Raw genomic sequence first — 27597 nt, 5'->3', positions numbered from 1 at the left:
GTCATCATTGTGGGGTTAACTAAAAGAGTTCTAGTAATGACTAAACGATAATTAATCAACAATTGAATGGAAACAAAATAGTAATCAAATGGTGATTAACCAGTCATTGAATGGTAATTAAAACAGTTATTTGGCAATGACTTGATTTAAACAACAATTTAGACAGCAGTCAAACACTGTACACTTATTACACTTCTAATAATTAAGCTATAGCTAGAAATATATCTCTCTATATATGTATATATCTGTGTCACCAGCATACAACATAGATTCAGGCTGAATGTAAGATGCCACTTACCTTGCTGTAGGTATCAGATGCTGGGTGAAGAGTCTTTCAGCCTTGAGGACCAGCTCTGAGAGGTGTCCCGGCTCGAGTGGGAGCTCACTGCAGTGCCGCCCGCTGCTGTGCTGCAGAGCTCAATGGGCTGGTGGTGGAGGCTACAGGCATTTATATGTGAAGCGATAGACTGGTAGTCAAACCCCCCTTGGTGTTTCTGCAGCTGCAGCAGTTTTAGTTTTGTCTTGTCCCAGCTCAGGCTGGAGCCGTTATCTCCTGATAAGATGTACCCTAGACTCTTCGGTCCCTGAGATGATGTGGCCTCGTGTGGTTCTCATGGTTTACACAGCAGGGCTGTAATCAACAAGGCCTCCTTGTTGGTGATGCTTGAACCAAAGCATGGCTCATGCAGTCAGAATAGGAGGGCAGCAATAATACCTCCCTATTAGAGAAACATCTGTATATAGCTGGCAGGTGTCACAGTAAAAAAAAAACCACCCACAACCAAACCAAAAACAGAAACAGAAAACCCAGCAAAACCATCAAACGGCAAAAAAATCCCATCCCAAACCAGAAGACCAGGGCAGACCCCAGCCACGGGCTGCCGGGGAGCAGACTGCTGGTGTGTGGGGCAGCCCTGCATGGCCAGTGGGGTCTGGCCAGCGGGTCGGGGGCACTGGGCAGCACTGGGAGCGCTGGGCCCTGGCTGCTGGACACCGAGGGCTGGCTGCCCGGAAAAGGTTGTGCTGGGTGGGCAGCAAGGGGTGGGCGAGAGCATAGGCAGAAGTGGGGTACGCTGGAGCCGCCTGGGGCAGGGACCGTGCCCATCGCTCCGAGGGGAGCCAGGCAGCCTTCCGCGGCCGCAGCGGTGGGGCCGGCCCCCGGGCCAGCACGGCGTGCTGGGGTCGGGCTGACAGCGCCGGGCTCACAGCACCGCGGCCAAGGGGGGCGCATCCCGACAGCGCCGCAGCCGCGGGAGGGCACAGCCGGGCTGACAGCGCCGCGCCAGACCTTCCGGCCTCCCTGGCGGGGGCTGCGGCCTTGCCGTGGGCCGTGTCCTGCCGAAGGCCGCCGGCGTGGGTCGGGGTGGAGAGGCCGGCGGGGGTGTAGGTGTGGGGCGGCCGGGATGAGGGGAGGGACCGGTGCCCCCCCCCCCCCCCCCCGCCTCCAGCGCCCCGGCGGCCGCCGACCGCCTCCCAGCAGGCCCCATGCGCGGCGGCGCGGGCGCCCATTGGCCAGTGACACGTGGGCCACGGGAGCGCGCGGTGGCGGCGGTGGCGGCAGCGGCGGCGGGGGGGAGGGGGGGGGCTGGGCGCGTCCGTGGGCGCCCGCGGGGTGACCGGGGTGCGCGGGCCCCTGGGGTGCGGCGGGCCTGGGCGCAGGCCCTGGGCTGCGATCGGGCGGCGGAGTGCGGCCCCGGGGCGCGGGCGCTGGGCCGTGCCCAGCCGCGGGGCGCAGGGCCTAGGCGCGCGGGTACGGAGCAGCGCGCAGCCCCGGCCGTGCGGCCGGGATGCCGGGGGGCACCGGGCGGAGCGCAGCCCCGCGGGGCCGTGCCGTGCCGAGCCGCTCGGCGGCGCGTCGTGCCTCGGCGCATGCGTGGCGGGGGGCGGTGGGGCGGGAAGCGGGCGGTGCCGCCCCGCTCCGCACAGCCTCGGCGGGGCCGCTGCGCTGTTCCTGGCCGCACACAGGTACGGGGACGAGGGAGACGTGGGGTCACAGTAACGGGGGAGGGGTCCCGGTGACCAGCAGCACTTTGCCTCACGGGGGGCTGCCGGAAACGGATGTCCTCTGGGGAGCACACACACACACACCCACCCCTCCCCCCCCCCCCCCCGCATACCGGGGCGGGGGGGGAAGTAGCGTCCCGGTTACCGGGGGCCCTGCTTCCACCGAGGCTTCTCCCCCGGGTGCGGTGACCCAGGGGCTTCCGGGGGTTGGTCACGCCTTGGCCTGTCGTTGGGGTGCGCCCCGCCGCCCCGGGGCTGGCGGCACCCCGGCACTGGCGCCCGCCGGCGTCCCGGGACAGCACCGGCGAGACGAGCGGGCTGGGCCCGGCTCCGTTAATCCCGGCTCTGCCTTTGCCCTGCCCCAGAACGGCGGCCGCCGCTGCAGGCCGCGGCCTGAGCCAGGCCCGGCCCGGCACCCTGCCTCGGGGGTCTCTGGGCACCAGACGGCCGAAGCCTGCCCGCGGTCGCGGCCCCCGAACCGGGGAGGCGGCTTCGGTGCCGCCGGGGTACGTCGGCGAGCTGTGGCCTTGCCTTTCCTGCCCACCCTGCCGGTGCGCGGGGGAAGCCAGCCGGGAAGGGTGTCTCCGGCCTGCGGCGCGGCTCTGGGTGGGGACGCCGGCGGACGGGCCCCCCGCAGCGGGGGGGCGCCCGGCCGCCCCTGCCGAGCCTCCCGGGACACGGAGCTGGCCTTGGCCCCCGCGACAGGCCGCTGGCGGGGGTGCTGCGGGGCAGGGCTGGCGGCCGCCGGGGAGAAGCCTGGGTCCCGCCGTGCCCCGCTGGAGCGGCTAGCCAGGCAGGGGAAACCCTGCCCCATACTGCCTCCTCCCTGCTCGGCCCCACTCGCTCCGGATCCTGCCCGCGCCCCTGCGAGCTGCCCGGCCCTTTGAATGTGCCGGCAGGATGTCTACATGCTTCTGCTCTGGCTTCATCGCTGGCTGTTAGACCCATATTTGGTAGCAATAATTGTTTACTCCCTTCTTCTCTCTCCCCGAGCCTCACTGCTGAGAAGGGGAGGGGAAATATTTTTGGGATCTTTAGCTTTGCCAGAGGCGGCGAGTCGCCTGGTAAAGGGTCTGATACTGCCACCCCAGCCCCCCTGCCCCAACCATGGGGTGAAACCCGCCCGGTGCTAAATGAGCAGGTGATGGTGTGCAGTGAGTACCAGCCAAGCCTGCAGTTTGTTCGCCAAGGGGCAGTGGCAGGAGTTCGGTGCATCCTGAAGTGGCACGTCCCAGCAGATTTGGGGATGGGGAGCAGGAAGCATGAGGAAAAGGGAGCAGGGACCTGTGGAGCACCCTCCTTTCTAGAGCTGAGCTCTGCTGGCTGCTGGGTGGAGAAATGCCCCCCAAAATGCAGCCACACTCTCCTCTTCTTTTCCCTTTCTGCCTGGCCAGTGGCACAGTGATGGGCGAGTCACTTGCCCTAGCAAGCGTGGATGCCTGGATCGGGGCACCTGGTGGTCTTTAGGTGCTGTGAGAGTGCTCTCTGCAGCCCAAAGCGCTGCATTTGCGGTGCTGTGCCTGAGAACTGGCTTGGTGAGGACGCAGGGGGGGTTGTGGGTGAGGTCCTGCCCTTGCTCAGCCTTGTGCCTGCCTCGGTGGTGGGCAGCCGGGGGCTGCCACCATTTGTGCCCTCTGCCTTTGGAGGGTAGGGGATGGTAGGAAGCACTGGCAGTTATTGGCCAAAGCCGCTTCACCTCAGTGCTGGTGAGCGTGCAGGCAGGCAGGCTGAGGCCGTGATCCTCCGGCCCTGCTGCTCTTCCCCTGCCCATTTCCCAGGGGAAGCAGGGCTGTCCTCCCTGCAGGGGTGAGAGGATGCTCCTGCCTCAGCCATGGGCAGTAGCTGAGTGGTCACTGGGGTGCTGTGGGGTTGGGTCTGGTCTTGCAGGCTGCTCACAGTCCCCGGGAGTAAGCTGAACCTCAGCTGGAAGAAACCATTTTCCTGTCCAGTGTGGACGTGCAGCTGGGAAAGAGGAACTGGCCTGAAGGGGCTCAGCAGCATGCAGCGCGGTCACCAGGCAGAGCTGCCAGCTCAGCTTTCCCATCAGCACGGGGCTAAGCAATCCAAGCCCCAGTGCCTGCCGTGCCTGCATATACTGGCCCCATACTGCAGAACCCAGCCACAGCCTGGTCTGGCTTTTTATCAGGTTAATTTTTGACCTGGTTCATTGTGCCGTTGTGCAGACACCGATGTGCCAGCAAAGCCACTGCTGGCAGGCATCGCAGTGGCCTGGTACCAGCCTGGCTGTACCAGCAGCTGCACTGGCCAGGCCAGCAGCCCTGTGCCTGTAGAAAACCCCAGCAGTGGGGTGGTTTGCAGCTGGTCTAGAGCTTCCTGCAGCTATCTTCCCGTCTGGGGGTGGTCCAGAGTGGGGCCTTTCCCAAGTGAAATTTGGCACTGCCATTAGGAAAAAAACCAACAAACTGCAAACCCAAACCTCATCCGGAGTCTCCTGTAGAAAGACCATGTTAAAATGGCAAAATTGTTGTGTTTGAAGATTTGCAGCTTGTTCTGGAAGCTTGCTGTAAGTGTGCCAGCAGGCTGCTATTGAATTTTGGTTGTGTGGGTTTTTTTTTAAAGATACAACTCCTTCTCTGTAACCATTGTTGCAGCACTAAACTCAGCCGATGCAAATATAGCAGTTACGTCACGTGATGGAAAACTCGCTGTCAGTGGTCCTGGCAATGATGTGGTAGTTTCTTGCCCACAGCTGTCCCTGCCTGCACTGCCCCTGCCTTTAAGCAGAGCCCGGGAATCTCCACTAGCATGGTTTTGCTCACCTAGTATGGGGTGAGATGGAGGCAGCTGGGATGGCTTCTGCCGGGGTGGGACCCCATCAAGAACCACCGCCACCCCACCACATTCTGGGGTCAGCTCAGGAGCACACTCGTGATGCAGAGGGTTGCACGCAGCTTGCTATAAAATGCAGAAGTGTGTTAATGTGGCTGGCTCGCGGACAGCCTGGTGACTTGCAGCTCTGGTGCCTTATCCGCCTTTGCATACTGATAACCGATTGAGAATGGGTTTGCTTCCTCTGGAGGTGAGCCAGCACAGAAATTTGGTGTATGTTTATTGAGACTTTCAGTTTGGGGGTTTTGTTCTTTCCAGGACAGTTTGAATTTCACTGTCCTGCTGCTTTATTTTTATGGTTTGCAGTGCCAGGCTCCCACATTGTCTTATTTGTTGTGTCTAGTCTGGCTTTTCCTTTCCCAAGTGACACCCGGAGGGGAGAGTTTTGCCAGGCCCTATGTTGGTGCCCTTACAGGAGGCAGCAGATTTGCAAACCCTGCGTGATTAATTGCCCTGTTTGCTGACAAGTCTCTCCAGGATTTGAAGAGGTATACGTCTTATGCGGCAGAAAACATTTCTGCTTTAGACATCGATGTCAGCAGAGTTCAGCTGTTGGAGCCTGAGCTGTTTGTGTAGAATATGAGAATTAAAACGAACCATCTCCCTTTCCTCTGAGGGTTTCCTTGGTGTCGTGAGCACCTTCCCTGCTGAGCTCTGTCAATTCCTAAGAGCTCAGGAGCCAGAAGGCTTGATCAGTCATGTTCCTGCAGGGTCTTGGAAAGCCCGATGGCCCCCATGTGGGGTGTGCTAAGGGCTGCCTCTGGCACAGCACCTGATTTTGAGTGGCTTTGGGCAGGCAAGAGGAGGCTGTAGAAATGGCCTGGCTCCCAGTTCCTCTCTGCTGTCTAGCGTCCTCCCCTCCCCTTCCCCCATGGTTTCTGACCTTGTCCTGGAAGTGGCATGTTCTCCTTTTCCTGCAGAGGGATGGAAAGCAGCTTTATGCTCAACCCAAGAATATTTTTAGATATAGAGAATATGGCTTGTGATCACAGCAGCCTGCCTTGAATAGGAAATATTTGGAAAGCCATTTCTAGGGTAGGGTGTTCCTCGTCCCTTTGGCTCCGCAGCTTTGCTGGTGCTTCCGGATAGATGGCAATGGCACAGGCGGGTGCCACTGCTGCCTCTTTCCCGCTGCCGCCAGGCTCCCTCACTTTGGACCCAAAATGCATTTCATTCCTCATCAGCGGAGCCTGTGGGGGCTGCGGGCCTCCACAGAAACATTGCTGAACAGCTCAGGAATGCGGAGCTGGAGCTGCTCCATGTGCTGGTGGAGGCGGCACGCTCCTCTGTCCCTGCCTCCCACCCGGCATTGCCAGCATGGCTTTATGGCTTTGCAGCAGCAGGACCCCTGCCCTCTCATTCAGTCCGGGCCAAAATTGGATGCAGGAGCTTTTTATCTATAGCCGATCCAGCCCGTAGCCCACTTGGGTCTGTGGCTGGGAGCAGCCTGCACCAGTGCACTCCATTCCGTGGGGGACTGGAGCTGGCAGCACCAGGCAGGGATGCACAGGCTCACTACATGCCGCTGGGTTGCGAGGGAGGCTGCCAGCGAGTCTTGCCCAAGAACCTTCCTGGGCCAGGCTGAGGATGCATGTGGCTGGTAACCTTTCCCTGACAGCCATAATAGGAAGCCTGGTATGAGATCAGTCTAAAAGAGAAGAAGCAGATGTGGTGCGTCCCACCAGTGCTCTTGCATCTTCCCACCAGCTGGGGTTTGAGGATAAGGCAGCCTTAGTCGTCAGAGCAGGGGACTTTTTCCCTATGAACACGCTCTCAGGGAGGGGAAAAGGCATGTTATTGCTGGAGAGCATTGGGTTGGGGCTGGCTAGGGACTGGGAATGCTGAGAAGGGCAGGGAGCAGTGGGGCAGGGCAAAGGACCTGGCGCAGGGAACCCAGAGGTACGTGGCAACCTGGGAAAGCACTGAAAATTCCTGCACAGCAGTTAAACCCAAAGGAAATGGCTCTTACAAGCCCTACAAGCTGCATCAGGCAAGTGGGGGCTTATTTACAGCCTCCTTTTACTTCTGCTATTTCTTTCCAATTTTACTGTGCTATAAGAATATTGGAGTTCTAATTAGGTGTTAGGAAACCTGGTGTTTTGGAGCCCAGTTGAGGGATGCTTATTCTGAAGCTGCTCTACGCAGTCCTTCAAGCTGGACCCAGCTTGGGGTCTGGTCCAGGTGGTATCATGTGGCTCTGGTGCCCTCTCAGTGAGACCTGCAGAGGCTGTTCCCTTGCCCTTCGGCTCATCATCTTGTGCACAGGTTCCTTTGTGGGTTTGTGCAGTAGCTGCTGCCATAGACCCCGGTCTCTGAGCGCTTCACTTGGTGTGAGTGGTGCTTTCCCCAGGTGAATATTTTTAACAGGCAAGTTCAGTGTCTGGTGCCCTTATCTTGCCTCTCCGAGCGTCTCTGGGCTTTTCCATCCCTCTGGTTCCCTCTGTGCTCAGGCTGCCAACTCAGCACCATCCACTGGCTATGTGGAGGGCCCTGATAGCTGGGGCAGGGCCCTGCCATCTCCGGGTCAAAGCTTGGTTTTCCTCTTGTGGCTTCTGTGTCATGGCAAGTTTAATTATAACCTGTTGCGTTTCACTCTCCGGACTTATCTTGCATGTTCCCATGTGCTTGCTTCCTCTTCACTGGCAGCAACTCTGCTGGGTACCAGCTGCTCTCACTCCCACAGGCAAGTAAAATCGTTTTTGGGAGCCTGGGATGAGGAAACAAGGGTCCCAACACTGGGTGGAGACCCCAGAGTCAGCACGAGGCTGGGAAGTGGGACCCCCTCGCAGGCTCACCAGAGTAGGGTACAGCCCTTGCTTGCTAGTAGAAGCAGGGTCCTGGCTTTTGGGGAGCATCAGTGCTGCCAGAGGGGAGGAGGAGGAAGGACCCTGCACACCAGACGGGCCAGCAGTCAGAGCTAACCCATTTGTTTCCTCCGGCAGGTGACGCAGGAGTGGGGACAGCCCAGCCGCCACCATGGTTGCCCTCTCACTGAAGATCAGCATTGGCAATGTGGTGAAGACAATGCAGTTCGAGCCCTCCACCATGGTGTACGATGCCTGCCGGATGATCCGCGAGCGGGTGCCCGAGGCTCAGATGGGACAGCGTAAGTCCACGGTGGGGCTGGCTGCTCTGCCAGGGCCACACCAGCTTACCTCCTGGCGTTTTGCTGGTCTCCCTTTCCTCTCCTGTCTCTCTGCCCCTCTTCCCAGGGTAGTGAGGGGGTGAGGGAAGCAAGGTTCTAAGTCCTCCTGCCCACTTGAGGCAAAGGGCTGAGCTCCTTGGGCTCCCTTCTCAACACCCCAGAAGAAATTTGTGGGTTTGGAAGGTAGGAAACCACATTTGGAAGTGAAATACTCGTTGAGCAATTTGAACCCTTTCTGTCTCTGTTCCTCTCTCCTACTTGCATCTATCACCACAAGCCAGGACTAGGTAAGTTTAAACCATTGTAGGGATCGTAGTGAGCTTTAGTAGATCACAGAAGTTAATTTTCCCTTTCTTTGGGGATATGTAGTCCTCCACTGGGTCTGTCCCCCACCAGCAGCTCTCTGCTAGACCTGTGCTGGTGCTCCATTACCTTGCTAAGCCTTCTCAACTCTAATACTTTCCTGCTACCGCTAGGCTCAAAATTAAGCTTACGGCTGATGAGCTCATGATGTGACTCACGCCCACGTGGACATAGCTTGTGGCCGTTGTGGATGCGGGGGCTGGAGCTCTGGGACATGATTTTGGGGTCTCTCCTGGGTCTCTGCTGCCCCTGAAAGCGGCTGTGGCACGGGGCAGAGGCAGCAAACAGGAGGTCAGGAGTCGTGGGAAGAGGAGAGGGAGTGCAGTGACATCTGGGAGCAGCAAATTCCTTGAGGATGGAAGGAAATGCCTTCTCAAGTCGTGCCCAGCTGGCCAGCAGTCCAGTGGACCACAGCTTTCAGTTTTGGAGAGGGTCTGGATGTTTGTGTGGATGCAGGGCTGTAGTGGTGTTGGAAGGAGCACCACATTTCCTGCTCCTGGGTGTGGGCCAGCCTGCTTATTAAAAAAAAAAAAAAAGGCAGGCAAGGGGAAAGCCTTAAAGGGAACTGCTTATTCCCGAGTTCCTTTTCAATTGCTCACAGCTTTTCTTTTCCTATCAGTTCCTTGCAGCTTTTGTTTCTTTTTGCTCTCCTTAGCCAGTGGCACTCGAGGGTCCCTTTCTGAGCTGCCCTGGTTTTTTGACACCTTTGGACGGAGGGAGCTTAGGTGAAGGTTTCCTGCTCTGCTCTTGCTTTGTCTCGGGAAGTGCCTCTCCCTGCGCAAGATATGGAACTGGGGCAAGCTGCTCAGTTTTCAGTGCTTTAGAATCATCCTCTTGGAATTTGCTTTGAAAATAGCTTTTTTAAAAAATATTTAAAAATAAAATGGCAAGCCTCTGTGATTTTTCTGCTCCCTGTTCAGCAGGATCCTAACAGCAGCGTTAGCCAGGCAGGCGTGGGGCAGCTCAGGAATTTGTCCCTCCCCGCAGAGAGCTGCCAACAAGATGACGCGTTATGAACGTAGCAAGCCAAGATAGCCTGCAGCTCAGGGTTGTTGCAGAGGTGGAGAAGGACCTTTCCCAGGGCAAAGCCAGGCGTGGCCCTGGCCTCTTGCAGCATGAAAATGGGGTCTGTGGGTCTGAGCTGGGGTGCCACGGCCCAGGCTCTGGCAGCAGCACTTTCACCAGGTATCCCAGCCCCGAGGGAGCACGGTTTGGTGAACAGCACTTAACTATGTCTGAGACCTTCTAAGCCTTTATCCTGTCCTTCAGCCTATGCCCCAAACAGAAGAGTCTCGGCTCTTCTGTCCTTCAAACCAAGGCTGCATTGTTTAAATTATCTCTGTTTTCAGACTCTGCTGTGTCCTGGACAAGGCTCAGGCCATGCCACCACAGAGTACTGAAAACATGGTGTGCCTAGGTTTTACAGACCAGTTCCCAACACCCTTCCTGATGATCCTCAGCATTTTATTACCTTGCTTTTACTGCTGGTGCATCGTGCACCCAAGATTTCAGAGAGCTGTCAACCACATCTCCAAGCTCTTCATTCTGTTGTGACTATCAGTTCCAAGTTCAGCATTGTGTAGGCATGCTTCAGATGATATTTTCCATAGATAACTATGGTAAAACATGTACCTTGAAGCTTGCTTGCCAGCTTTGTTGCCCGCTCATTAGGTTTAGGCTCCAGCATTGACACTGCTTCACATGCTGGGCTGCCCCAACGCACATCCCTGGGCACAGGCTGGCATCTTGGTGGCCCTCTCCTGCTCAGGATTACCCTGGCAGAGGCTTTACCTGTTTTTCAGCCAATGATTTTGGGCTGTTCCTCTCGGATGAAGACCCAAAGAAAGGGATCTGGCTGGAGGCTGGGAAGGCTCTGGACTACTACATGCTTCGCAATGGGGTAAGCATAAGCATCCATCCCACATCCTTCCAGCTGGTTACCCACCTTGGCTCCATGGTTGGATGTGCCTGCACTGTGAAGGTGGTGTGGGTGCCTGCCCTGCTGCCTTGCATCGTGCCTTGCAGCACACTATGACCCCCTCCAGTTGCACCAGGTAGATGGGAGCTGTTGGTGTGATGGTGGGATGTGGGCACACTGTGCCAGTGCCACTGCTAGGAACTGTGCACCGCTCTGCCCACAGGACACCATGGAGTACAAGAAGAAGCAGCGGCCCTTGAAGATCCGTATGCTGGATGGGACAGTGAAAACAGTGATGGTGGATGACTCCAAAACAGTCACGGACATGCTTATGACAATCTGTGCCCGGATTGGTGAGAGGAGGGGACAGCAACAGTGGGGCGGAAGGGAGGTGTGAAGAGATGGCAGTGTCTGTTGGGGGTGCTGGAGGAGCAGGAGCAGCTCTGTGGTGGATGACCTGGCAGCAGGGATGTCCAAAGGGTGGACAGTGTGATGCTGAAGAGGGTACATTGCTCTGCACCCCTGCATTGCTGCAGGCTCTGTATTTTGCAGCAAAGTCATGCTGAGCCCGGTCCTCTGCTTTCCTGCAGGCATCACCAACTACGATGAGTACTCACTTGTTCGGGAGATTATGGAAGAGAAGAAGGAGGAGGTTACTGGTACGCTTAAGAAGGACAAGACCCTGCTGCGAGATGAGAAGAAGATGGAGAAGCTCAAGCAGAAGTTGCACACGGATGACGAGTGTAGGTGCCTGCACATGCTGCGGACGGGGTCAGCCACTGCTGAGGGCGCCAGGGAGGGGAGCAGGGACTCCTGCAAGGGGAAGAGCCAGTACAGGGGAGTGGAAGGGACTGTGGTGAGGGAACATGTGCTCACACTCCCTGGAGCATTCCTGCCAGGAAGCCCAGGGCAGAGGGGTGAGAGCCGGGATGCACCAAACAGACATCCCTTTCTTGCTCTGTGAGCAGCCCCGGGGTGGGGACTGGCCCTGCCTTGGTGCCTGTCCCTGCTCATGTGTTGGTGTTGCCTGCAGTGAATTGGCTGGACCATGGCCGGACCCTGCGTGAGCAAGGCATCGATGACAATGAAACGCTGCTGCTGCGGCGCAAGTTCTTCTACTCTGACCAGAACGTGGACTCACGAGATCCTGTGCAGCTCAACTTGCTCTATGTGCAGGTACTACAGCTTTCTGGAGTGCCTGGCTCCACTGCCTCATGCCAGCCCCCTGCCAGGGGTGTTGGCTGAGGGTTTTGGCCAGGAGCCACTGTGGGCTCTTCAGGGATGCCCAGTGATCTCTCGGGTAAGAGCCAACAGTGGCAATCTCAGTCCTGCCCTCTGTGTACTCCTAAGCTCCCCAGGGGATCCCATGTCTCCTCTGTCTGATAGGAACCGTCCTGAAGTCCTGCTGCTGTTCCTCTCCCAGGCTTGGTGATGGTCCCTGTGGGGGACAGCTGGGCCCTAGATCCTCTTTTTCAGGGCTGCTTTTTTTTAAGACTGGAAAATAGCTCTGGCTTGGTGTGGAGGGGAGCAGTGGCAGGGCTGCATGGCTGCCCAACCCACGGTGATGTCTTCCTTTCCCATGCAGGCTCGTGACGACATCCTGAACGGTTCCCACCCTGTCTCCTTTGACAAAGCCTGCGAGTTTGCTGGCTACCAGTGCCAGATCCAGTTTGGTCCACACAATGAGCAGAAGCACAAGCCAGGCTTTCTGGAGTGAGTGTCCCATGGAACCTCCTGGGCTTGTCTTGAGGTGGCTCAAGGAGCTTGGCAGCCCCCAGCACCGTGCCAGCGCATGGGATTCTGGGGATGCAGTTGCCTCTGATGCAACCCCTCTCCTCCCTGCAGTGCCCAAGCATGGTGGTCCACACCAGCTGTAAGGAGTGTCAGCTCCCCCTTATATTCCTTCTGGCACCCCCCAGGGACATGCAGCCAGGTCTGATGGTGGGAACCCCAGCCCACTGTTTGGCCTCCCCTGACACTGCATGAGGGGCTGCATCCTCAGCACCTCCACCTCACTCTCAGCAGGGCAGCTCCTGGAGGAGCTTTCATTACTGCAGCAACCTCTCCCACATCCTTCCTGCTCCCAGAAAGTCCCAGCCTGTGCCCTGGCAGGGATGTGTCCGAGGCTCTGGGTTGGGCCTCTTTGTAGTTGAAGACAAACACTGGCTTCAGGCTTTGCTGCTAACAGCTGGCTTGGCTGTCTCTTGGCAGACTCAAGGATTTCCTGCCCAAGGAGTACATCAAGCAGAAAGGGGAGCGCAAGATCTTCATGGTACGTGCAGGGGGAGTGTTGAGACCTGGGCTTCTTGTTCCTCCTCTCCAAAGGCTGAGGCTGGTTTTTTCTGGAGGCAACACATAGCAGTTTGGTGGGTGAGAAACAGGAGCAGGAAGCTGTAGGTGGACAGACAAAGCAGCTCCTGAAGTCCCAGAGGTCAGAAGGATGCTGTAGCAGGGGTAGAGGATGCCGGTGGGGCATGGAGAGCCTGGAAAGACTGACAGGGTGATGGTGGCACAACCAGGAGACTGTGGAGCTAGCATGATGTACTGTCTTTGCTGTTGCAGGCCCACAAGAACTGCGGGAACATGAGTGAGATCGAGGCCAAAGTTCGCTACGTGAAACTTGCCCGTTCCCTCAAGACCTATGGGGTCTCCTTCTTCTTGGTCAAGGTAGAGCAGCAGGCCCTCTGGTCCCACCTCTGACTGACAAAAATTATGCCAGCATCCCCCTGTCTGTCATGCCTCCAGCTGCTACCCCTCCAACCACATTACTCCAGTTTTTCCTGGGTCTCCACTCGCCACCTCTCCTTCTTGCCTCTCCCCGTGCACTGCCTTCACACCCTTCCCACTTCCCACCACATGGTTCATACCTTTTCTCATCTTCAAGCCCCATGCCATGGTTGTCACCACCAGAAAGTGTGGCCTTGGGGGTGTTTGGTATCCAGCAGGCCTCAAAGGTCTATGCCTGGGTGGATCTGTCCTGGGGACAGCTCACAACCATTCTGTTGTGGCCCACAGGAGAAGATGAAGGGGAAGAACAAGCTGGTGCCACGGCTGCTGGGTATCACCAAGGAGTGTGTGATGCGTGTGGACGAGAAGACCAAGGAAGTAATTCAGGAGTGGAGCCTGACCAACATCAAGCGTTGGGCAGCGTCGCCCAAGAGCTTCACCCTGGTAGGGACCAGCCCTTGTCCCCCACCTCCCCTCTCTGGTGGTGCCCCTGTGGGGTGCTGCTGTCATGCCAGCGCCTCTCTTGGGTATTGCCCCATGGTAGGATAGCCTTGCCCTCCTCTGGTTTCTGTCCCGGCTCATGTTTTGGAGGCTGGTGCTTGGGTGCTTAGTACATACCAGAGGGGCTCAGGATGGCTGCCAGTGCCCTGCTCCAGTGCTACCCTGTGCCCTGCCATTGCAGGATTTTGGAGATTACCAGGACGGTTACTACTCAGTGCAGACGACGGAGGGGGAGCAAATCGCCCAGCTGATTGCTGGCTACATCGATATCATCCTCAAAAAGGTGAGGCTGTGCTGGGGAGGGCACCAATAACAGACTTGTCTCTGGAGAGGGATGCAGGGTGCCTCTTGCAGCTGCCTCCAGACAGCTGTTGGCACACTGTGCCACTGGGGAAACTGGAGACAGGGCAGGGGGATTCTGTGGCTCCAGTACAGTGCCTGAGCTGCAGAGGGAGGGGAAGGCTGGGAGGAATTTGCTGGCTGACATGTTTTCTCTTTCCCTCTGCAGAAAAAGAGCAAAGACCACTTTGGACTGGAGGGGGATGAGGAGTCCACCATGCTGGAAGACTCCGTGTCTCCAAAGAAGTAAGTCCTCCAGGAGCAAGTTAGCTGCCAAGTGGAATTTGAAAGGAAAGTGGGCTCCAGCCAAGTTTGCAACACAGCGCGTCTGGAGGAAGTGCTACTGGCACTCGTGCAGAGCCTCTTGCTGGGACTGTGGGCATCCCTTGACCTGGTATTTCTCCCTGTTTCAGGTCCACTGTCTTGCAGCAGCAGTTCAACCGTGTAGGCAAGGCAGAGCTGGGCTCAGTGGCCCTGCCAGCCATCATGCGAACCGGAGCTGGAGGGCCAGAAAACTTCCAGGTGGGCACGATGCCGCAGCCTCAACTGCAAATCACCAGTGGCCAGATGCACCGAGGGCACATGCCTCCTCTGGTAAGCACTCCCTGTGCCCACCATAGCATGCAAACTCCGAAAGGTGCCCATCGGGCTCATTTAGACCCATCCATCTGCATCCGTGGCCCGGTGTTGGCTTGCTGTGAAGAGCAGGGCCTCTGTGCTGCTGGCTGGCTGAGCTGGTGTCCTCCCACTCCTGCTCTGCAAACTTGAGCGACGCCCTGGCATTTTCCCCTGGCTGGTGGCCACAGCCTCTCCTTCAGGTTAAGCTGCCCCAGGCTGCAGTGTTTGGCCAGCCCCACCAGTGCTGTGTTTTGCAGCAGAGCCCTCTGCCTGGCTTTGGTGCCCTCCATGTTCTCTGCAGCTGGAGAAGTGCTTGGAAAAGGTCACAAGGAAGCTGTTTTCTTTGGCCTCACTTAGCCTGCTATGGGCCTTGCTGTAAAAGCATTGTGGGGTCCCACTGCACTGCTCCCCACTCCCTGAGAGCTGGTTAACTGCGAGATCTTACTTGTACCCATGGTGGGATGGACCGTTTCCTAGTGGGAGGGGCAGAGAGGAAGATCCCCTTTTTGCTAGGTGCACCCCCTTTGTGGAGACGCCTACCTAGAGCACTGTCATCAACAGCACATTACACCACGTTGCAGAGGGGCATGTGAACCACATATTTAAGCCTAGATTTTGAGCCTCCCTTGTACCTCAGTCTGTCTCTGTGTTGCAGACTTCAGCCCAGCAAGCCCTGACTGGCACCATCAACTCCAGCATGCAGGCTGTGCATGCAGCCCAGGCCACACTGGACGACTTTGAGACCTTGCCGCCCCTTGGGCAGGATGCTGTGAGTGCTGGCTGAAGGCAGGATGCTGAGGGGGGGACCTTGTTGGAGGTTGTTGGCTGGGCTGGGTGAGGCTGGCCTCTTTCCTAGGAGAGCTGTCAGCAGCTCCTGGGAAGATCTGCCTGCAAAGAGTGGGGTTGTATCTGACTCTGGGGGCAGGAGTGGAGGGGACTTGCGCGGTCAGGTTGGGCTGGGGAGTTTTGGGTGGTCACAGCTCTTCCTTCCCTTTTTGTCTCTTCTTCCTTGCATCTCTCTGTGTGAGCATGGGTGCAGCTACACACTACCTCCACCACCATCTCCCGACTCTGTTCTCCCCATTTCAGGCATCCAAAGCTTGGCGCAAAAACAAGATGGATGAGTCGAAGCATGAGATCCACTCCCAAGTGGATGCTATCACTGCTGGCACAGCCTCAGTGGTCAACCTCACTGCAGGTATATGAAGGGTTGGAGAAGAGGGGTGCCCCATCTCTGGGGAAGGCTTGGTCTCTTGTCTGGCTGACGGTCATGGCTTCTGCCCTCCATTAAAAGACTGAAGGAGCCAGCCTGCCCCAGCTAGAGCTAAATCAACCCCGACTGCTGCTAACATGCCTGTAGAGCTGGCCATGCCCCCATGGGCTCACCCTGCCTTTAGATCCCTGCCTGTATCCAGCCCAGACCTTTCCTCCCAGTCCTTGGCTGACCAGCCATCCTCTGGACCAGGAGCATGTTGTCCAGTCCCCTGCCATAGCTCCAGGCACAGCCATGACACAGTGCAGCTCTCTTTCCCCAGGCCCTCCTGCCCAAACTCACTTGATGTGACAACCTTCCAGGCTTAGGAGCCAGAGAGTCTTTCCCCAGGCTCCCAGGAATGAGAACCATATCAGTGACGGGCACAGGGATACTCTTGGAGCATCACTTGAAGTGTATCTCATCGTGACTCGTCTTCTCCCTGTGCAGGGGATCCAGCGGACACGGACTACACTGCTGTGGGCTGTGCCGTCACCACCATCTCTTCCAACTTGACGGAGATGTCCAAGGGCGTGAAGCTGCTGGCCGCACTGATGGAGGATGAGGGAGGGAACGGGCGGCAGCTTCTGCAGGCAGCCAAGAACCTGGCGAGCGCAGTGTCAGACCTGCTGAAAACAGCACAGCCTGCCAGCGCTGAGGTGGGGGGCCAGAGGGGCTGTGGGGCTGAGGAGGGTGGAAGCCGAGGGTGGTTCAGGTAGTATCAGGTGATGAGGTTTCAGGGCTGGCTCATGAGCCTGCTGTTGATTTTACCTTGTTCCTTGCAGCCCCGCCAGAATCTCCTGCAGGCTGCTGGCCTTGTGGGCCAGACCAGTGGGGAGCTGCTGCAGCAGATTGGGGAGAGTGACACCGACCCCCGGTTCCAGGTGAGCACACTCGGTGGCAACCAGGGACACCCACTCCTTAAAACTATCAGCCTTTGCACAGGACATGGCAGGAGGGGCTCCAAACTGAAGTGTGGCCGGTGCCCAGCAGTGACTTTGCTGAGGGAGGGGACAGGCCATTGCCCACCTCTGTCCCTAGAGCCGCTGTGATGTAACGCATCTTATCTTGTGGATTCCCATGTAGATCCCAGAAAGCCGGCGTGCTTGGATCCTACCTGCCTCTGACCCAAAGACGGTAAAAGGGGGGGCTGTAGGCATGGATGGCCTGGTGGACCCTGCCCCCTCCACTGTGAGGGGTGCTCCTCTGGGGACTATCAGCTGAACTCTTGGGAGAAGGGCTCTTATAAAAATCTGCTTTTCTGGTGGTTGGCTCTCAGAAGTCCATGCACTCGGGTCACTGCTTGGGCAGGCGCTGCCCTGGGAGTCCATCCTTGTAGCTGCCTCAGCTCCTGCCTGCCACTCCTTGCCAATGGGAGTTGTTTGCCTGCTCCCATCAGATACCCAGGGCAGCTGGAGCCTGGCGGGGTGGTTTGTTTTGGCTGAGCTGACTCTTAGCTGGCTTACTTTCCCACAACTGTTCCTTCCAGCACAAGGGAGAAGAGTACACCGTGCTGCAGGGAGGATCCAGCTGTAGTATAGACAAAACAGACTCCGGAAAGGATTTTCTGTTTGTGGCAGCCACACAGCCTCAACATGAGCAGAAAAGCCTTGACAGATAGCCAAGGGGAGTAGAAAAGCTAGTGCCGGGACAGGAAGCCATGCTTAGCCGGGTGGCAGTGCCAGGACAGGGCAGCCCCAAGGGGCAGCCTTAGAACCTGGAAGATGATTTGCACACGTGCAGTGGGATGCTCTGCCTTGCAGCTGCCAGACCCGAGTGTATCTGCTTCCCTCATTTGGGCTTGGATGCGGTGGTCTGGGGACTTTGGAGCTGGGTGCATGTGCTCTGCGGTCTCTCTTCCTGTCTGGAAAGGTGGCGGATTGCAGCAGGAGTAGTTTTGGCTTGCAGGGGGTGAGGGGATGCTGTGATACTTCTGGCTTGGTGGCCAGAGGCTTAGGTGTCATGGGGTGTGGGGCCGCTTGCTGTGAGCACACACATGGCAGGAGGACTGCAGGCGCAGCAGGCAGAGAGTGCTGCCCTGCATACCAAGGTCTTTGCCCCAAGTGTTTGCTGTCTAGTACTGGTGCTGTCAGTTTTCACCAGCAGTGTGCCATGGGAGCTAATCCTGAAGGCTGCAGTGTGCTTTTCTGCCTGATGCCCTGCAGGAAAGCAGTTTGCCATGGGCTGGTTGCTGCCTGTTACATGCTGCCAAGGTGGCCCAATGCCTTCCCTGCCACCCCTGGGGAGAGGAGGCTGGCTGCTGGGTCATACCTCTCCCTTAGCCCTGGGAATGACAGCAGAGACGTAGTCGGTTGCTAATGAGCTAGAAAACAGCTGGTATGCCTGCAGTACAGGTGACCAGTGTGGGCAGCATCCCCAGTTGCCTCTTGCTGGTAGGGTGAGCCTGTGGACAGGCAGCTACCCTGGTGTGGCTGTACTGCAGCCAGCTTGTGCCTGCCATTTTCACGGAGCAGTCCATCATTGTTTTGCCATTTGCCAAGCAGTGCTGGCAGTGCCTTGCAGAAGGTTGTTGCTATATTACAATCAGGGACTCGGCACAGGTTGTTGCCTGGAGAGTGGGCATAGAGCAGGTCATGGGTGTTGCGGTGATGGTGAGTGTTGCCCAAGCTGCTTTGGATGGTGTTTGTGGTGGTGCCATGGTGCAGGCTGCAGCTCAAGGGCAGGTTACAGCCTCACCACTGGCTGAGGCACACAATAGACATGGGGTCAAGGTGTTGCCAGCCACTCCAGGTGTTCAGTGCTGCTGGTGTTGGGACAGAGTGGATGAAAGGCCCCGAGAGCTCATGTTTCCCCACTGAATATTTCATGAGAGCCCTTCTGGTGGCTGCCGGTGCTCCTGCTGTTGTGCCTCCACAAACTGACCCTCTGTGTCCTCCCCAGGACATGCTCATGCATCTGGCAAAGGCAGTGGCCAGCGCTGCCGCTGCACTGGTGCTCAAAGCCAAGAACGTGGCTCAGAAAACAGAGGATGCTGCACTGCAGACGCAGGTGATCGCTGCTGCCACCCAGTGTGCCCTCTCCACTTCCCAGCTGGTGGCCTGCACCAAGGTAAGCAGCAAGGTTAACCCTTGCCTCAGCATGGCTGCAAGCATCATCTGGCTGGTGGCAGCTCCATGGTGGGGTCGTAGGTGTGCCAGGACCACATGTCCTCCGGTGGGAGATCAGGGGTCTGGCACCAGAAGCGTGGGCTGCCTCAGGCTAGGGTCCATGCCACTGTGCCCAAGCACTGAATATTATCTTTGGAGCAGCAGAAACTGCAGACAGCTGTCCCTGTACAGGTCCTGCTAGAAGCCCACCGTGCTTTCTCTTCCCCTCCAGGTAGTGGCTCCTACAATCAGCTCCCCAGTCTGCCAGGAGCAGCTAATCGAGGCTGGCAAGTTGGTGGCCAAGTCGGCGGAGGGCTGTGTGGAAGCCTCCAAAGCAGCCACCAATGATGACCAGCTCCTGAAGCAGGTGGGGGTGGCAGCCACAGCCGTCACCCAGGCCCTGAATGACCTGCTGCAGCACATCAAGCAGCACGCCTTGGGTGGGCAGCCCATTGGGCGCTACGACCAGGCCACCGACACCATCCTCAATGTCACTGAGAACATCTTCAGCTCCATGGGCGATGCTGGTGAGAGCAGCTTATGTCACCTGGGGTAGAACCTGGTGGATGGGGAGATACCAGGAAGCCCATGGGACTTGCTAATGGGCCACCCTTCCTTTCTGTCCCAGGGGAAATGGTGCGTCAGGCTCGTATTCTGGCCCAGGCCACCTCTGACCTCGTCAATGCCATCAAAGCTGATGCAGAGGGAGAGACAGACCTGGAGAACTCGCGCAAGCTGCTGAGCGCAGCCAAGATCCTGGCTGATGCCACTGCCAAGATGGTGGAGGCTGCAAAGGTCAGTGGCATGGGGGAGGATAGACACTGGCTTTGGCCTCCAGCCTTGCCTGACACGGTTGGCTCACTGCAAGGATGGGGACAAGCAGCCCCTAGGTGGGGGAGCAGTTCCCAGAGCAAGGTCCTGCACCAGGCCAGGTGTGGTGGAGTGAGGCTTTTCCTGGAGCTCTTCTGCTGCTGAGCTTTCCCCAAGAGGCTTTGGGCATCTCCCCAGCTTCGTAAGCAGCTGAGCTGCCTTGTGGGCCAGAGCACAGCTGCTGTGTCAGGAAGACAAGGGACCCTGTGGTCCCTGCGAGCTTTGAATGGGTTTCCTGCTTTCTCCAGGGAGCCGCAGCCCACCCAGACAGTGAGGAGCAGCAGCAGCGGCTGCGTGAGGCAGCAGAGGGGCTCCGCATGGCGACCAACGCAGCAGCCCAGAATGCCATCAAGAAGAAGCTTGTGCACAAGCTGGAGGTGAGACACTGGGAAAGGGGCCATGGAGGACAAGCAGGTGTGGTCAGTGAGCAAGACCTGACCAGGAGCCCCCTCATCCATGCACTTCCTGGAGGGATAAAGTCCTTTTCATGTATAGTGTCTGTGTTGCATCCTGCAGGGACCTTCCCACTGCTCTCTTCCCTTTCCTTGTGTCCACCATGTTGCTTTGGGACACTGAGCACTGAGGGTGCTGGGAATGCTCTGGTGTCACAGGTGGAGGCACAGGAGAAGTTTAGGGGGAGCTGGGTGCTGGTGTGTGGCAGGCTGCCCTGCTGCCAGTGCTAACACGTGCCTCCCTCTGCTAGCATGCAGCCAAACAAGCTGCAGCCTCTGCCACCCAGACCATCGCCGCTGCGCAGCACGCTGCCTCCTCCAACAAGAACCCTGCTGCACAGCAGCAACTGGTGCAGAGCTGCAAGGTAAGGGCCCAGGCCTGATCCTGGCATCTCCTGTGCTGCCTCTCCCCATCCCTTCTCCCATCAGCCATAGGGCTTCATGCTTAGTGGCAGTGGGCAGACAGGACCTTGGGGTCCTCATGCAGCTCCCCCAGGAGCTGATCTTTCAGCCACTGATCCTGGATTAGGTACATCTGCTGGCTAAGCCTTTCCAGTGACCCTCCTCTCTGGCAGGTGGTGGCAGAGCAGATCCCGATGCTGGTGCAGGGCGTGCGAGGAAGCCAGTCGCAGCCGGACAGCCCCAGTGCCCAGCTGGCTCTCATTGCTGCCAGCCAGAACTTCCTGCAGGTACGCGTGCTGCCCGGAGTCTCCCATACGAGCTCTGGCACTAACAACCTTCCTGCTGTGTGTGGTCCTACTAAGATACTGGGAAACTTGCTGCACATGGGCAGCGGAGAGATGTTACGTGTTCATCCCCTTCTCACTGTTTTTTCTTTTGGCCTGGCAGCCTGGTGGGAAGATGGTAGCTGCAGCTAAGGCCACTGTCCCTACCATCACAGACCAAGCTTCCGCGATGCAGCTCAGCCAGTGTGCCAAGAACTTGGCTGCAGCTCTGGCTGAGCTCCGCACAGCCGCTCAGAAGGTGAGAGGGATTGGACCCCAGCTGTTAGAGCAGGAGGGAACAGTGGGGATAGCCTGGTAACAGGTCATGGTCTCTGCTACAGCAGGGTGGGCTCAGAGGTCATCCCACTCACCTTCCCTTCTTTCCCATCACAGGCTCAGGAGGCATGTGGACCTCTTGAGATAGACTCAGCACTGGGTCTGGTACAGAGCCTGGAGAGGGACTTGCAGGAAGCCAAGGCAGCCGCCCGCGATGGCAAGCTCAAGCCTTTGCCAGGAGAGACGGTGAGCGTGTGGGGAAGGGTGGCACAGGGTAATGCAGCGTGGCTGCTGGGGCAAGGAAGCTGCCAGGAAGTGCAGCCCACCAGCATGTCCCCATTCATCCCACCGCAGATGGAGAAGTGTGCCCAGGACCTAGGGAACAGTACGAAAGCAGTCAGCTCTGCCATCGCACATCTCCTAGGAGAGGTAGCCCAGGGCAATGAGAACTACACAGGTATCGCCTCTGTGCCATGGCTGGGAGTGGGGAGGGGGCCATGCTGGCAGCCACTGACCTCTCCATCCCCCACAGGGATTGCTGCCCGGGAGGTGGCCCAGGCCCTGCGCTCGCTCAGCCAGGCCGCCCGCGGTGTGGCGGCCACCACCCCTGACCCACAGGCACAGAGCGCCATGCTGGAGTGCGCTAGCGACGTCATGGATAAAGCCAACAACCTCATCGAGGAGGCGCGGAAAGCGGTGGCCAAGCCTGGTGACCCAGAGAGCCAGCAGCGCCTGGCCCAGGTGGGGAGAATGGGTACCTCGGTGTGACCTGCCTGCCTGCGGGAAGGGCACGAGGTTGGCTGGGGGATGGTGACAGCTCTTTGCTTTTCTGCAGGTGGCCAAGGCAGTGTCGCAGGCCCTGAGCCGCTGTGTCAACTGCCTGCCGGGGCAGCGAGACGTGGATGCTGCCATCCGCATGGTAGGAGAGTCCAGCAAGAGGCTGCTTGCAGATTCGGTGAGCTGAGCTGGGGCAGGAGGGGGAGGGGGAAGCCTTCTAGGGATGCAAGCCAGTCAGTCTGCACTGGCTTCCTCTAGCATATCACAAGCATGTGCTAGACCTTCATCCTTCATCCCCATCCTCCTCACTGCCTCATCTAACCCATCTCCCTGCCTCCAGTTCCCTCCCAGCACCAAGAGCTTCCAGGAGGCACAGAGCCAGCTGAACCAGGCAGCCGCAGGGCTCAACCAGTCTGCGAACGAGCTGGTGCAGGCATCGCGTGGCACCCCTCAAGACCTGGCCAAGTCCTCCGGCAAATTTGGGCAGGACTTCAATGAGTTCCTGCAAGCGGGAGTGGAGATGGCCAGCCAGTCCCCGGTGAGAGCAGATGCCCATTGGGCGATCCTGGGTATTGTGAGAGGTTTGGGATGCCTGAGAAGGTGGCTTGGCAGCGGTGGTTAGGGTGGCTGTGACCAGTGCAGCTGGTGAGATGGGGTCCTGGAGCTGTGCAAAACCACAGCAGCAGGGAGAAGGTGGCTTGGGTTAGTTCAGCAAGTGTTGCCACCGTATCCTTGCTGTTGGCAGGTGAGTTGGATGAAAGGAACTGGTTCAGCCTGAAAACCACTGGAGAAGACCCAGGGTGGGTGTGGAGCTTGGAAATCTGCTGCAGGTAACTCTTCTTGGTTTCTTGCAGAGTAAGGAAGACCAGGCACAGGTGGTGTCGAACTTGAAGAGCATCTCCATGTCTTCCAGCAAGCTGCTGCTGGCTGCAAAGGCGCTCTCTGCTGACCCTGCAGCTCCCAACCTCAAGAATCAGCTGGCGGCAGCAGCACGGTATGAGGAACGCTGTGAGATTGCTGTAGCAGTGGGGTCACGTTGCAGGGCTGGCGCTGAGCCGTGGTTCTTTCTCCCTTGTCCCCTGCAGGGCTGTGACTGACAGCATTAACCAGCTGATCACCATGTGCACCCAGCAGGCGCCAGGCCAGAAGGAGTGTGACAATGCCCTGCGGGAGCTGGAGGTGAGAAGCCCCATCTTGAGGCAGTGGAGAGGCTGAGGTGGTGGGGAGTGGGGAGCTGCACTCATGGCGAGGGGCAGGAGGGAGCAAAGAGGAGGTGCAAGTGGAGGGCACAGACCCTTTGCCTGGATGTGACACCTGTGTCCCTGCAGACTGTGAAGGAGCTGTTGGAGAACCCCACCCAGACGGTCAACGACATGTCCTACTTCAATTGCCTTGACAGTGTCATGGAGAACTCCAAGGTGAGTCCTGAGCTGGCAGGAGAGGTTTGGGGAAGGACAGAGGGAGGGTTTGGGAAGGATGTAGGAGCAAAGGGAAAGGTGGTTCCTCCCCTGCTGATGACACACAGTGAGCTCTGAGCCTGGGAGCACTGCCTGAGTGGGAAGTGATCTTCCTAACAAGTGCATGGTATGTCCTGCAGGTGCTGGGCGAATCCATGGCTGGCATCTCCCAGAATGCCAAGAACAGCAAACTGCCTGAGTTCGGTGACTCCATCAGTGCGGCCTCTAAAGCCCTCTGCGGGCTGACGGAGGCAGCTGCCCAGGTGAGATGCACTCAGCTCCAGCTCTGAGCATCACTCCTGGTGCATAGGTGCTGTGTGCACCCCTCCCCTGCCCCTCCAAGCCTGGCTGTGTGGGACAGCGCTGCCAGCCTCCTCCACAGCCTGTGCCTGGTCTGAGCCTCACCACTGTGCGCAGACTCTCACTGCCTCTCTTGTGCTCCTAGGCTGCCTACCTTGTGGGGGTGTCGGACCCCAACAGCCAGGCTGGACAGCAGGGCTTGGTAGACCCCACTCAGTTTGCCAGAGCTAACCAAGCCATCCAGATGGCCTGCCAGAACTTGGTGGACCCTGCCTGCACCCAGTCCCAGGTGAGTGTGAGGTGGGGGCACTGTTACAGGCATCTTGTTGCTCAAAAGGGAGTGTGAAGCTAGTTGGAAGACCAGCATCCCACGAGCTGGCCAAGATTATGGCTAGTATCTCATCAGGCCCCATCAGCTGTACTAGGAACCGGTTTGCAGCTTTGGTGCAATGGTGACAGTCCAGATGGGGGGCTCTATGGGCGTGCAGGACTTTGGTGATTCTTTTTGGGTCCCAGGAGGGACTGCTGTGGTCACTGGTGCCTCATGTGGGGATGGTGGGAAGGGAGAGCTGCAGGGGTGGGGAGTCAGGGTGGATCCTGCCTTACCCTGCTGTTCCCTGCAGGTGCTGTCAGCAGCCACCATTGTAGCGAAACACACCTCAGCCCTGTGCAACACTTGCCGCCTGGCCTCCTCCCGCACCGCCAACCCTGTGGCCAAGCGCCAGTTTGTCCAGTCAGCCAAGGAGGTGGCCAACAGCACAGCTAACCTGGTGAAAACCATCAAGGTGCGGTGTGCCTGCTGGGGCACAGTGGTAGGGATGGGATTTGGGGCATGACGGGGGTTGGATAACTGCTCTGGTCTCTCCACATCAGGCCCTGGATGGTGAGTTCAACGAGGAGAACCGGGAGCGGTGCCGTGCTGCCACTGCCCCTCTCATAGAGGCTGTGGATAACCTGACGGCCTTCGCCTCCAACCCAGAGTTTGCCACCGTTCCTGCCCAGATCAGCCCGGAGGTGGGATGCTGCAGAGGCAGGGGGGATGTGGCCCAGCTGTGACAGGGGCTGCTGCAGGGTGGGGAGGAGCTGTGCCACTGCCTGAGCTTGGGATAGAGTCCCATTGTGGGGCTAGTGCCTTGTGGGGTTGCGATGGGGTTATGGTAGCAAGCCTTGGGCTTCAAGGGGCTGCTCCAGAGTGAGGGTCACAGGAGAGGGAGTAATTTCCCATGCACAGTCCCTCACCTCACCTGCCCATCGTCTCCCTGTGCAGGGGCGCAGAGCCATGGAGCCCATTGTCTCTTCAGCCAAGACCATGCTGGAGAGCTCTGCTGGCCTCATCCAGACTGCCCGCTCTCTGGCTGTCAACCCCAAGGACCCACCACAGTGGTCAGTGCTGGCTGGCCACTCTCGCACTGTCTCGGACTCCATCAAGAAGCTGATCACCAACATGAGGTGAGGAGAGTCCTGCCAACTTGACTGTGGCCCTGGCCCTGCTGGCAGGTACCCTTGCTATGAGCAAGCATCCCTGGGCACGTTTCGGCTCATCATGTCCTTGGCTGCTGCTGGTCAGGGGAGGCAAGGGATGGGATGGAAGATGCCGTCCCTCTTGTCCTGTGCAAGAGCTGCTCCCCCAGCCCTGGCATGGGTTGATGGGAATGCATGCCAGTGTGCCTGGGCTCTATGATGCTGGGTTGGTCACAAAGCCCAGGAAGATGGCTCCTGTCCCTCACTGGCACCAGGTGAGGGTGAGGGTGAAAGGATGGCATAGCACTTGCCAGCGCTGGGCTGATCCATCTTCACACAGGGACAAAGCTCCAGGACAGCGGGAATGTGACGAGGCCATTGAGGTCCTGAACAGATGCATGCGGGAGGTGGACCAGGCCTCCCTTGCTGCCATCAGCCAGCAGCTGGCCCCCCGAGAAGATATCTCCCAGGAGGTGGGTCAGGGATGTGCTGCTGCAAGCCTAACAGGGACAGGTGTCCTTCCCTCCAGCTGCATGCAGTGACTCCAGCCCTGCTGCAGCCTCATGCAACACCTTCTCGTTGCAACAGGCTTTGCACAACCAGATGATCACAGCTGTCCAGGAGATCAGCAACCTGATTGAGCCTGTAGCCAGCGCAGCACGGGCCGAGGCCTCACAGCTGGGGCACAAGGTAACATGGGGATGGGGAGCTGCTGACAAGGCGCTCACTGTGTGTGGAGAAGCTTATGGTGGGAGGAGAGGCACAAGGCAGCTGGGAATGGAAGCTGCTGGTGCTGATGATGTTCTTCCCTAGGTGTCCCAGATGGCTCAGTACTTTGAGCCGCTTATTATGGCAGCTGTCGGTGCTGCCTCCAAAACACCCAACCACCAGCAGCAGATGAACCTCCTGGACCAGACCAAAACACTGGCCGAGTCCGCTTTACAGATGCTGTACACAGCCAAGGAGGCTGGTGGGAACCCCAAGGTGAGCCGGAGGGACACGTGTCAGTGGTGTGCTCCCCTTTGTGCGTGGGTGCTGCATGGTGCCACATGCGTGTGCCAGACATGGAAATCTGGGATAAGTGTGCAGCATCCCTGTTAGGAGGGGAGCCACAGCCTGCCTTCCGTCACTCTGGTTCATCCTTGCAGCAAGCTGCCCACACTCAGGAGGCCCTGGAGGAGGCCGTGCAGATGATGAAGGAAGCAGTGGAGGACCTGACCACAACCCTGAATGAGGCAGCCAGTGCTGCAGGTGTTGTGGGGGGTATGGTGGACTCCATCACCCAGGCCATCAACCAGGTGAGAGGAGTGTGGAGAGGACCTGGTGAGGGCTGGGGGTGGGAGAGGAGTCAAGGTCAAACGCTAAAAGGTCTTTGGGGCTGGAGCTGGAGCCAGAGCTTCCTGATGGTCTCTTGCAGCTGGACGAGGGGCCGATGGGCGAGCCAGAGGGGACCTTTGTGGACTACCAGACCACGATGGTGAAGACAGCCAAGGCCATCGCAGTAACTGTTCAGGAGATGGTGGGTGCGATCAAGCCTGCCACTGTAGAAAGCACTGCCTGCCACCGAGGCAGGCGGTCACCCTCTGTGCTTGTCTGTCCCAGTGTAGGGCTGCTCCAACTCCTGCTCTTCTTCCATTGGCAGGTCACCAAATCCACCACCAACCCGGATGAACTGGGCATACTGGCCAACCAGCTCACCAACGACTATGGGCAGCTGGCACAAGAGGCCAAGCCGGCTGCCCTCACTGCTGAGAACGAGGAGGTGCAAGCATGGGGGAGTGCGGGAGCATGCCATGAGGCAGAGCAGGGTCTGCTGGGGTGTGAGAGCAGAGGACAGGGACATTCAAACATCCCAGCGGAACTGGGGGCAGGAAGCATTCACACCTTCCCTGCAACACGGTGTGGAAATGTGGTGCAAAGCCATGTTTCCTTTTTTCCCTGTCCTGAGTGGAAAGACTGGGAGAGAGTAGCTGGGTGGGGGTGGCTGGTGTTCACCAGCGGGTGTTGTGGATGTGGGGCTTAGTTCCCTGCTGGCTCTCTCATGCACGTGTTCCTCTCCAGATTGGCTCCCACATCAAGCGTCGGGTGCAGGAGCTGGGTCATGGCTGTGCTGCCCTGGTCACCAAGGCTGGAGCCCTGCAGTGCAGCCCCAGCGATGCCTACACCAAGAAGGAGCTGATAGAGAGTGCGCGCAAGGTTTCTGAGAAGGTAAGTTGTACACAGAGAGGGGTGACGGTGTGGCAAGGTGAATGGGATGCTGGATTGTGCCACGTACCTGCCCTTGGAGCCATGATACTAGGTTCTCCCCTGCTTGTGTTGGGCTCTGCTGGCTCTCTCAACTACACTCGCCTTGCGCAGCTGAAAGGGTGGAGGGTGGATCCTCCTCCAGGCACCCTAACAGCAGCAGGTGCTGTGATGGCCGAGTGTGATGTCCAGGTGCTGCCTGCTGATGTCC

The 27597-nt window shown here is 58.2% G+C and overlaps 1 protein-coding gene across 3 annotated transcripts in view; it reads left to right on the top strand.

Annotated features, from left to right (window-relative positions):
* The first annotated feature begins 1638 nt into the window (after positions 1-1638).
* TLN1 (talin 1) overlaps positions 1639-27597 on the top strand; it is a 35458-nt gene continuing 9499 nt past the window's right edge. The window contains exons 1-45 of one of the 3 annotated variants that reach the window (XM_055790757.1): positions 1639-1965; positions 7797-7960; positions 10165-10262; positions 10504-10633; positions 10871-11023; positions 11314-11456; positions 11866-11993; positions 12492-12552; positions 12843-12947; positions 13296-13451; positions 13690-13791; positions 14017-14093; positions 14261-14441; positions 15121-15234; positions 15555-15663; positions 16168-16376; positions 16503-16601; positions 16804-16854; positions 18619-18786; positions 19057-19351; positions 19453-19619; positions 19943-20071; positions 20398-20511; positions 20722-20835; positions 20996-21130; positions 21265-21393; positions 21502-21604; positions 21680-21888; positions 21983-22102; positions 22265-22462; positions 22779-22918; positions 23010-23103; positions 23253-23342; positions 23522-23644; positions 23827-23970; positions 24305-24466; positions 24555-24695; positions 24949-25130; positions 25483-25615; positions 25731-25832; positions 25956-26126; positions 26291-26440; positions 26560-26661; positions 26785-26904; positions 27204-27350. In XM_055790757.1, coding sequence (XP_055646732.1) covers positions 7831-7960; positions 10165-10262; positions 10504-10633; positions 10871-11023; positions 11314-11456; positions 11866-11993; positions 12492-12552; positions 12843-12947; positions 13296-13451; positions 13690-13791; positions 14017-14093; positions 14261-14441; positions 15121-15234; positions 15555-15663; positions 16168-16376; positions 16503-16601; positions 16804-16854; positions 18619-18786; positions 19057-19351; positions 19453-19619; positions 19943-20071; positions 20398-20511; positions 20722-20835; positions 20996-21130; positions 21265-21393; positions 21502-21604; positions 21680-21888; positions 21983-22102; positions 22265-22462; positions 22779-22918; positions 23010-23103; positions 23253-23342; positions 23522-23644; positions 23827-23970; positions 24305-24466; positions 24555-24695; positions 24949-25130; positions 25483-25615; positions 25731-25832; positions 25956-26126; positions 26291-26440; positions 26560-26661; positions 26785-26904; positions 27204-27350 — 5928 coding nt within the window. In that variant the 5' untranslated portion in view covers positions 1639-1965; positions 7797-7830. Of the gene's footprint in view, positions 1966-6048; positions 7538-7796; positions 7961-10164; positions 10263-10503; positions 10634-10870; positions 11024-11313; positions 11457-11865; positions 11994-12491; positions 12553-12842; positions 12948-13295; positions 13452-13689; positions 13792-14016; positions 14094-14260; positions 14442-15120; positions 15235-15554; positions 15664-16167; positions 16377-16502; positions 16602-16803; positions 16855-18618; positions 18787-19056; positions 19352-19452; positions 19620-19942; positions 20072-20397; positions 20512-20721; positions 20836-20995; positions 21131-21264; positions 21394-21501; positions 21605-21679; positions 21889-21982; positions 22103-22264; positions 22463-22778; positions 22919-23009; positions 23104-23252; positions 23343-23521; positions 23645-23826; positions 23971-24304; positions 24467-24554; positions 24696-24948; positions 25131-25482; positions 25616-25730; positions 25833-25955; positions 26127-26290; positions 26441-26559; positions 26662-26784; positions 26905-27203; positions 27351-27597 lie in introns of those variants that run through there. The other 2 variants (XM_055790758.1, XM_055790759.1) reach the window with 2 other exon arrangements.

The sequence above is a fragment of the Falco peregrinus genome, chromosome Z (assembly GCF_023634155.1).
Source record: "Falco peregrinus isolate bFalPer1 chromosome Z, bFalPer1.pri, whole genome shotgun sequence".
Lineage (NCBI taxonomy): Eukaryota > Metazoa > Chordata > Aves > Falconiformes > Falconidae > Falco > Falco peregrinus.
Note: the sequence above shows the minus strand (reverse complement) of the source record. Positions and strands in the feature narration are given on the sequence as shown.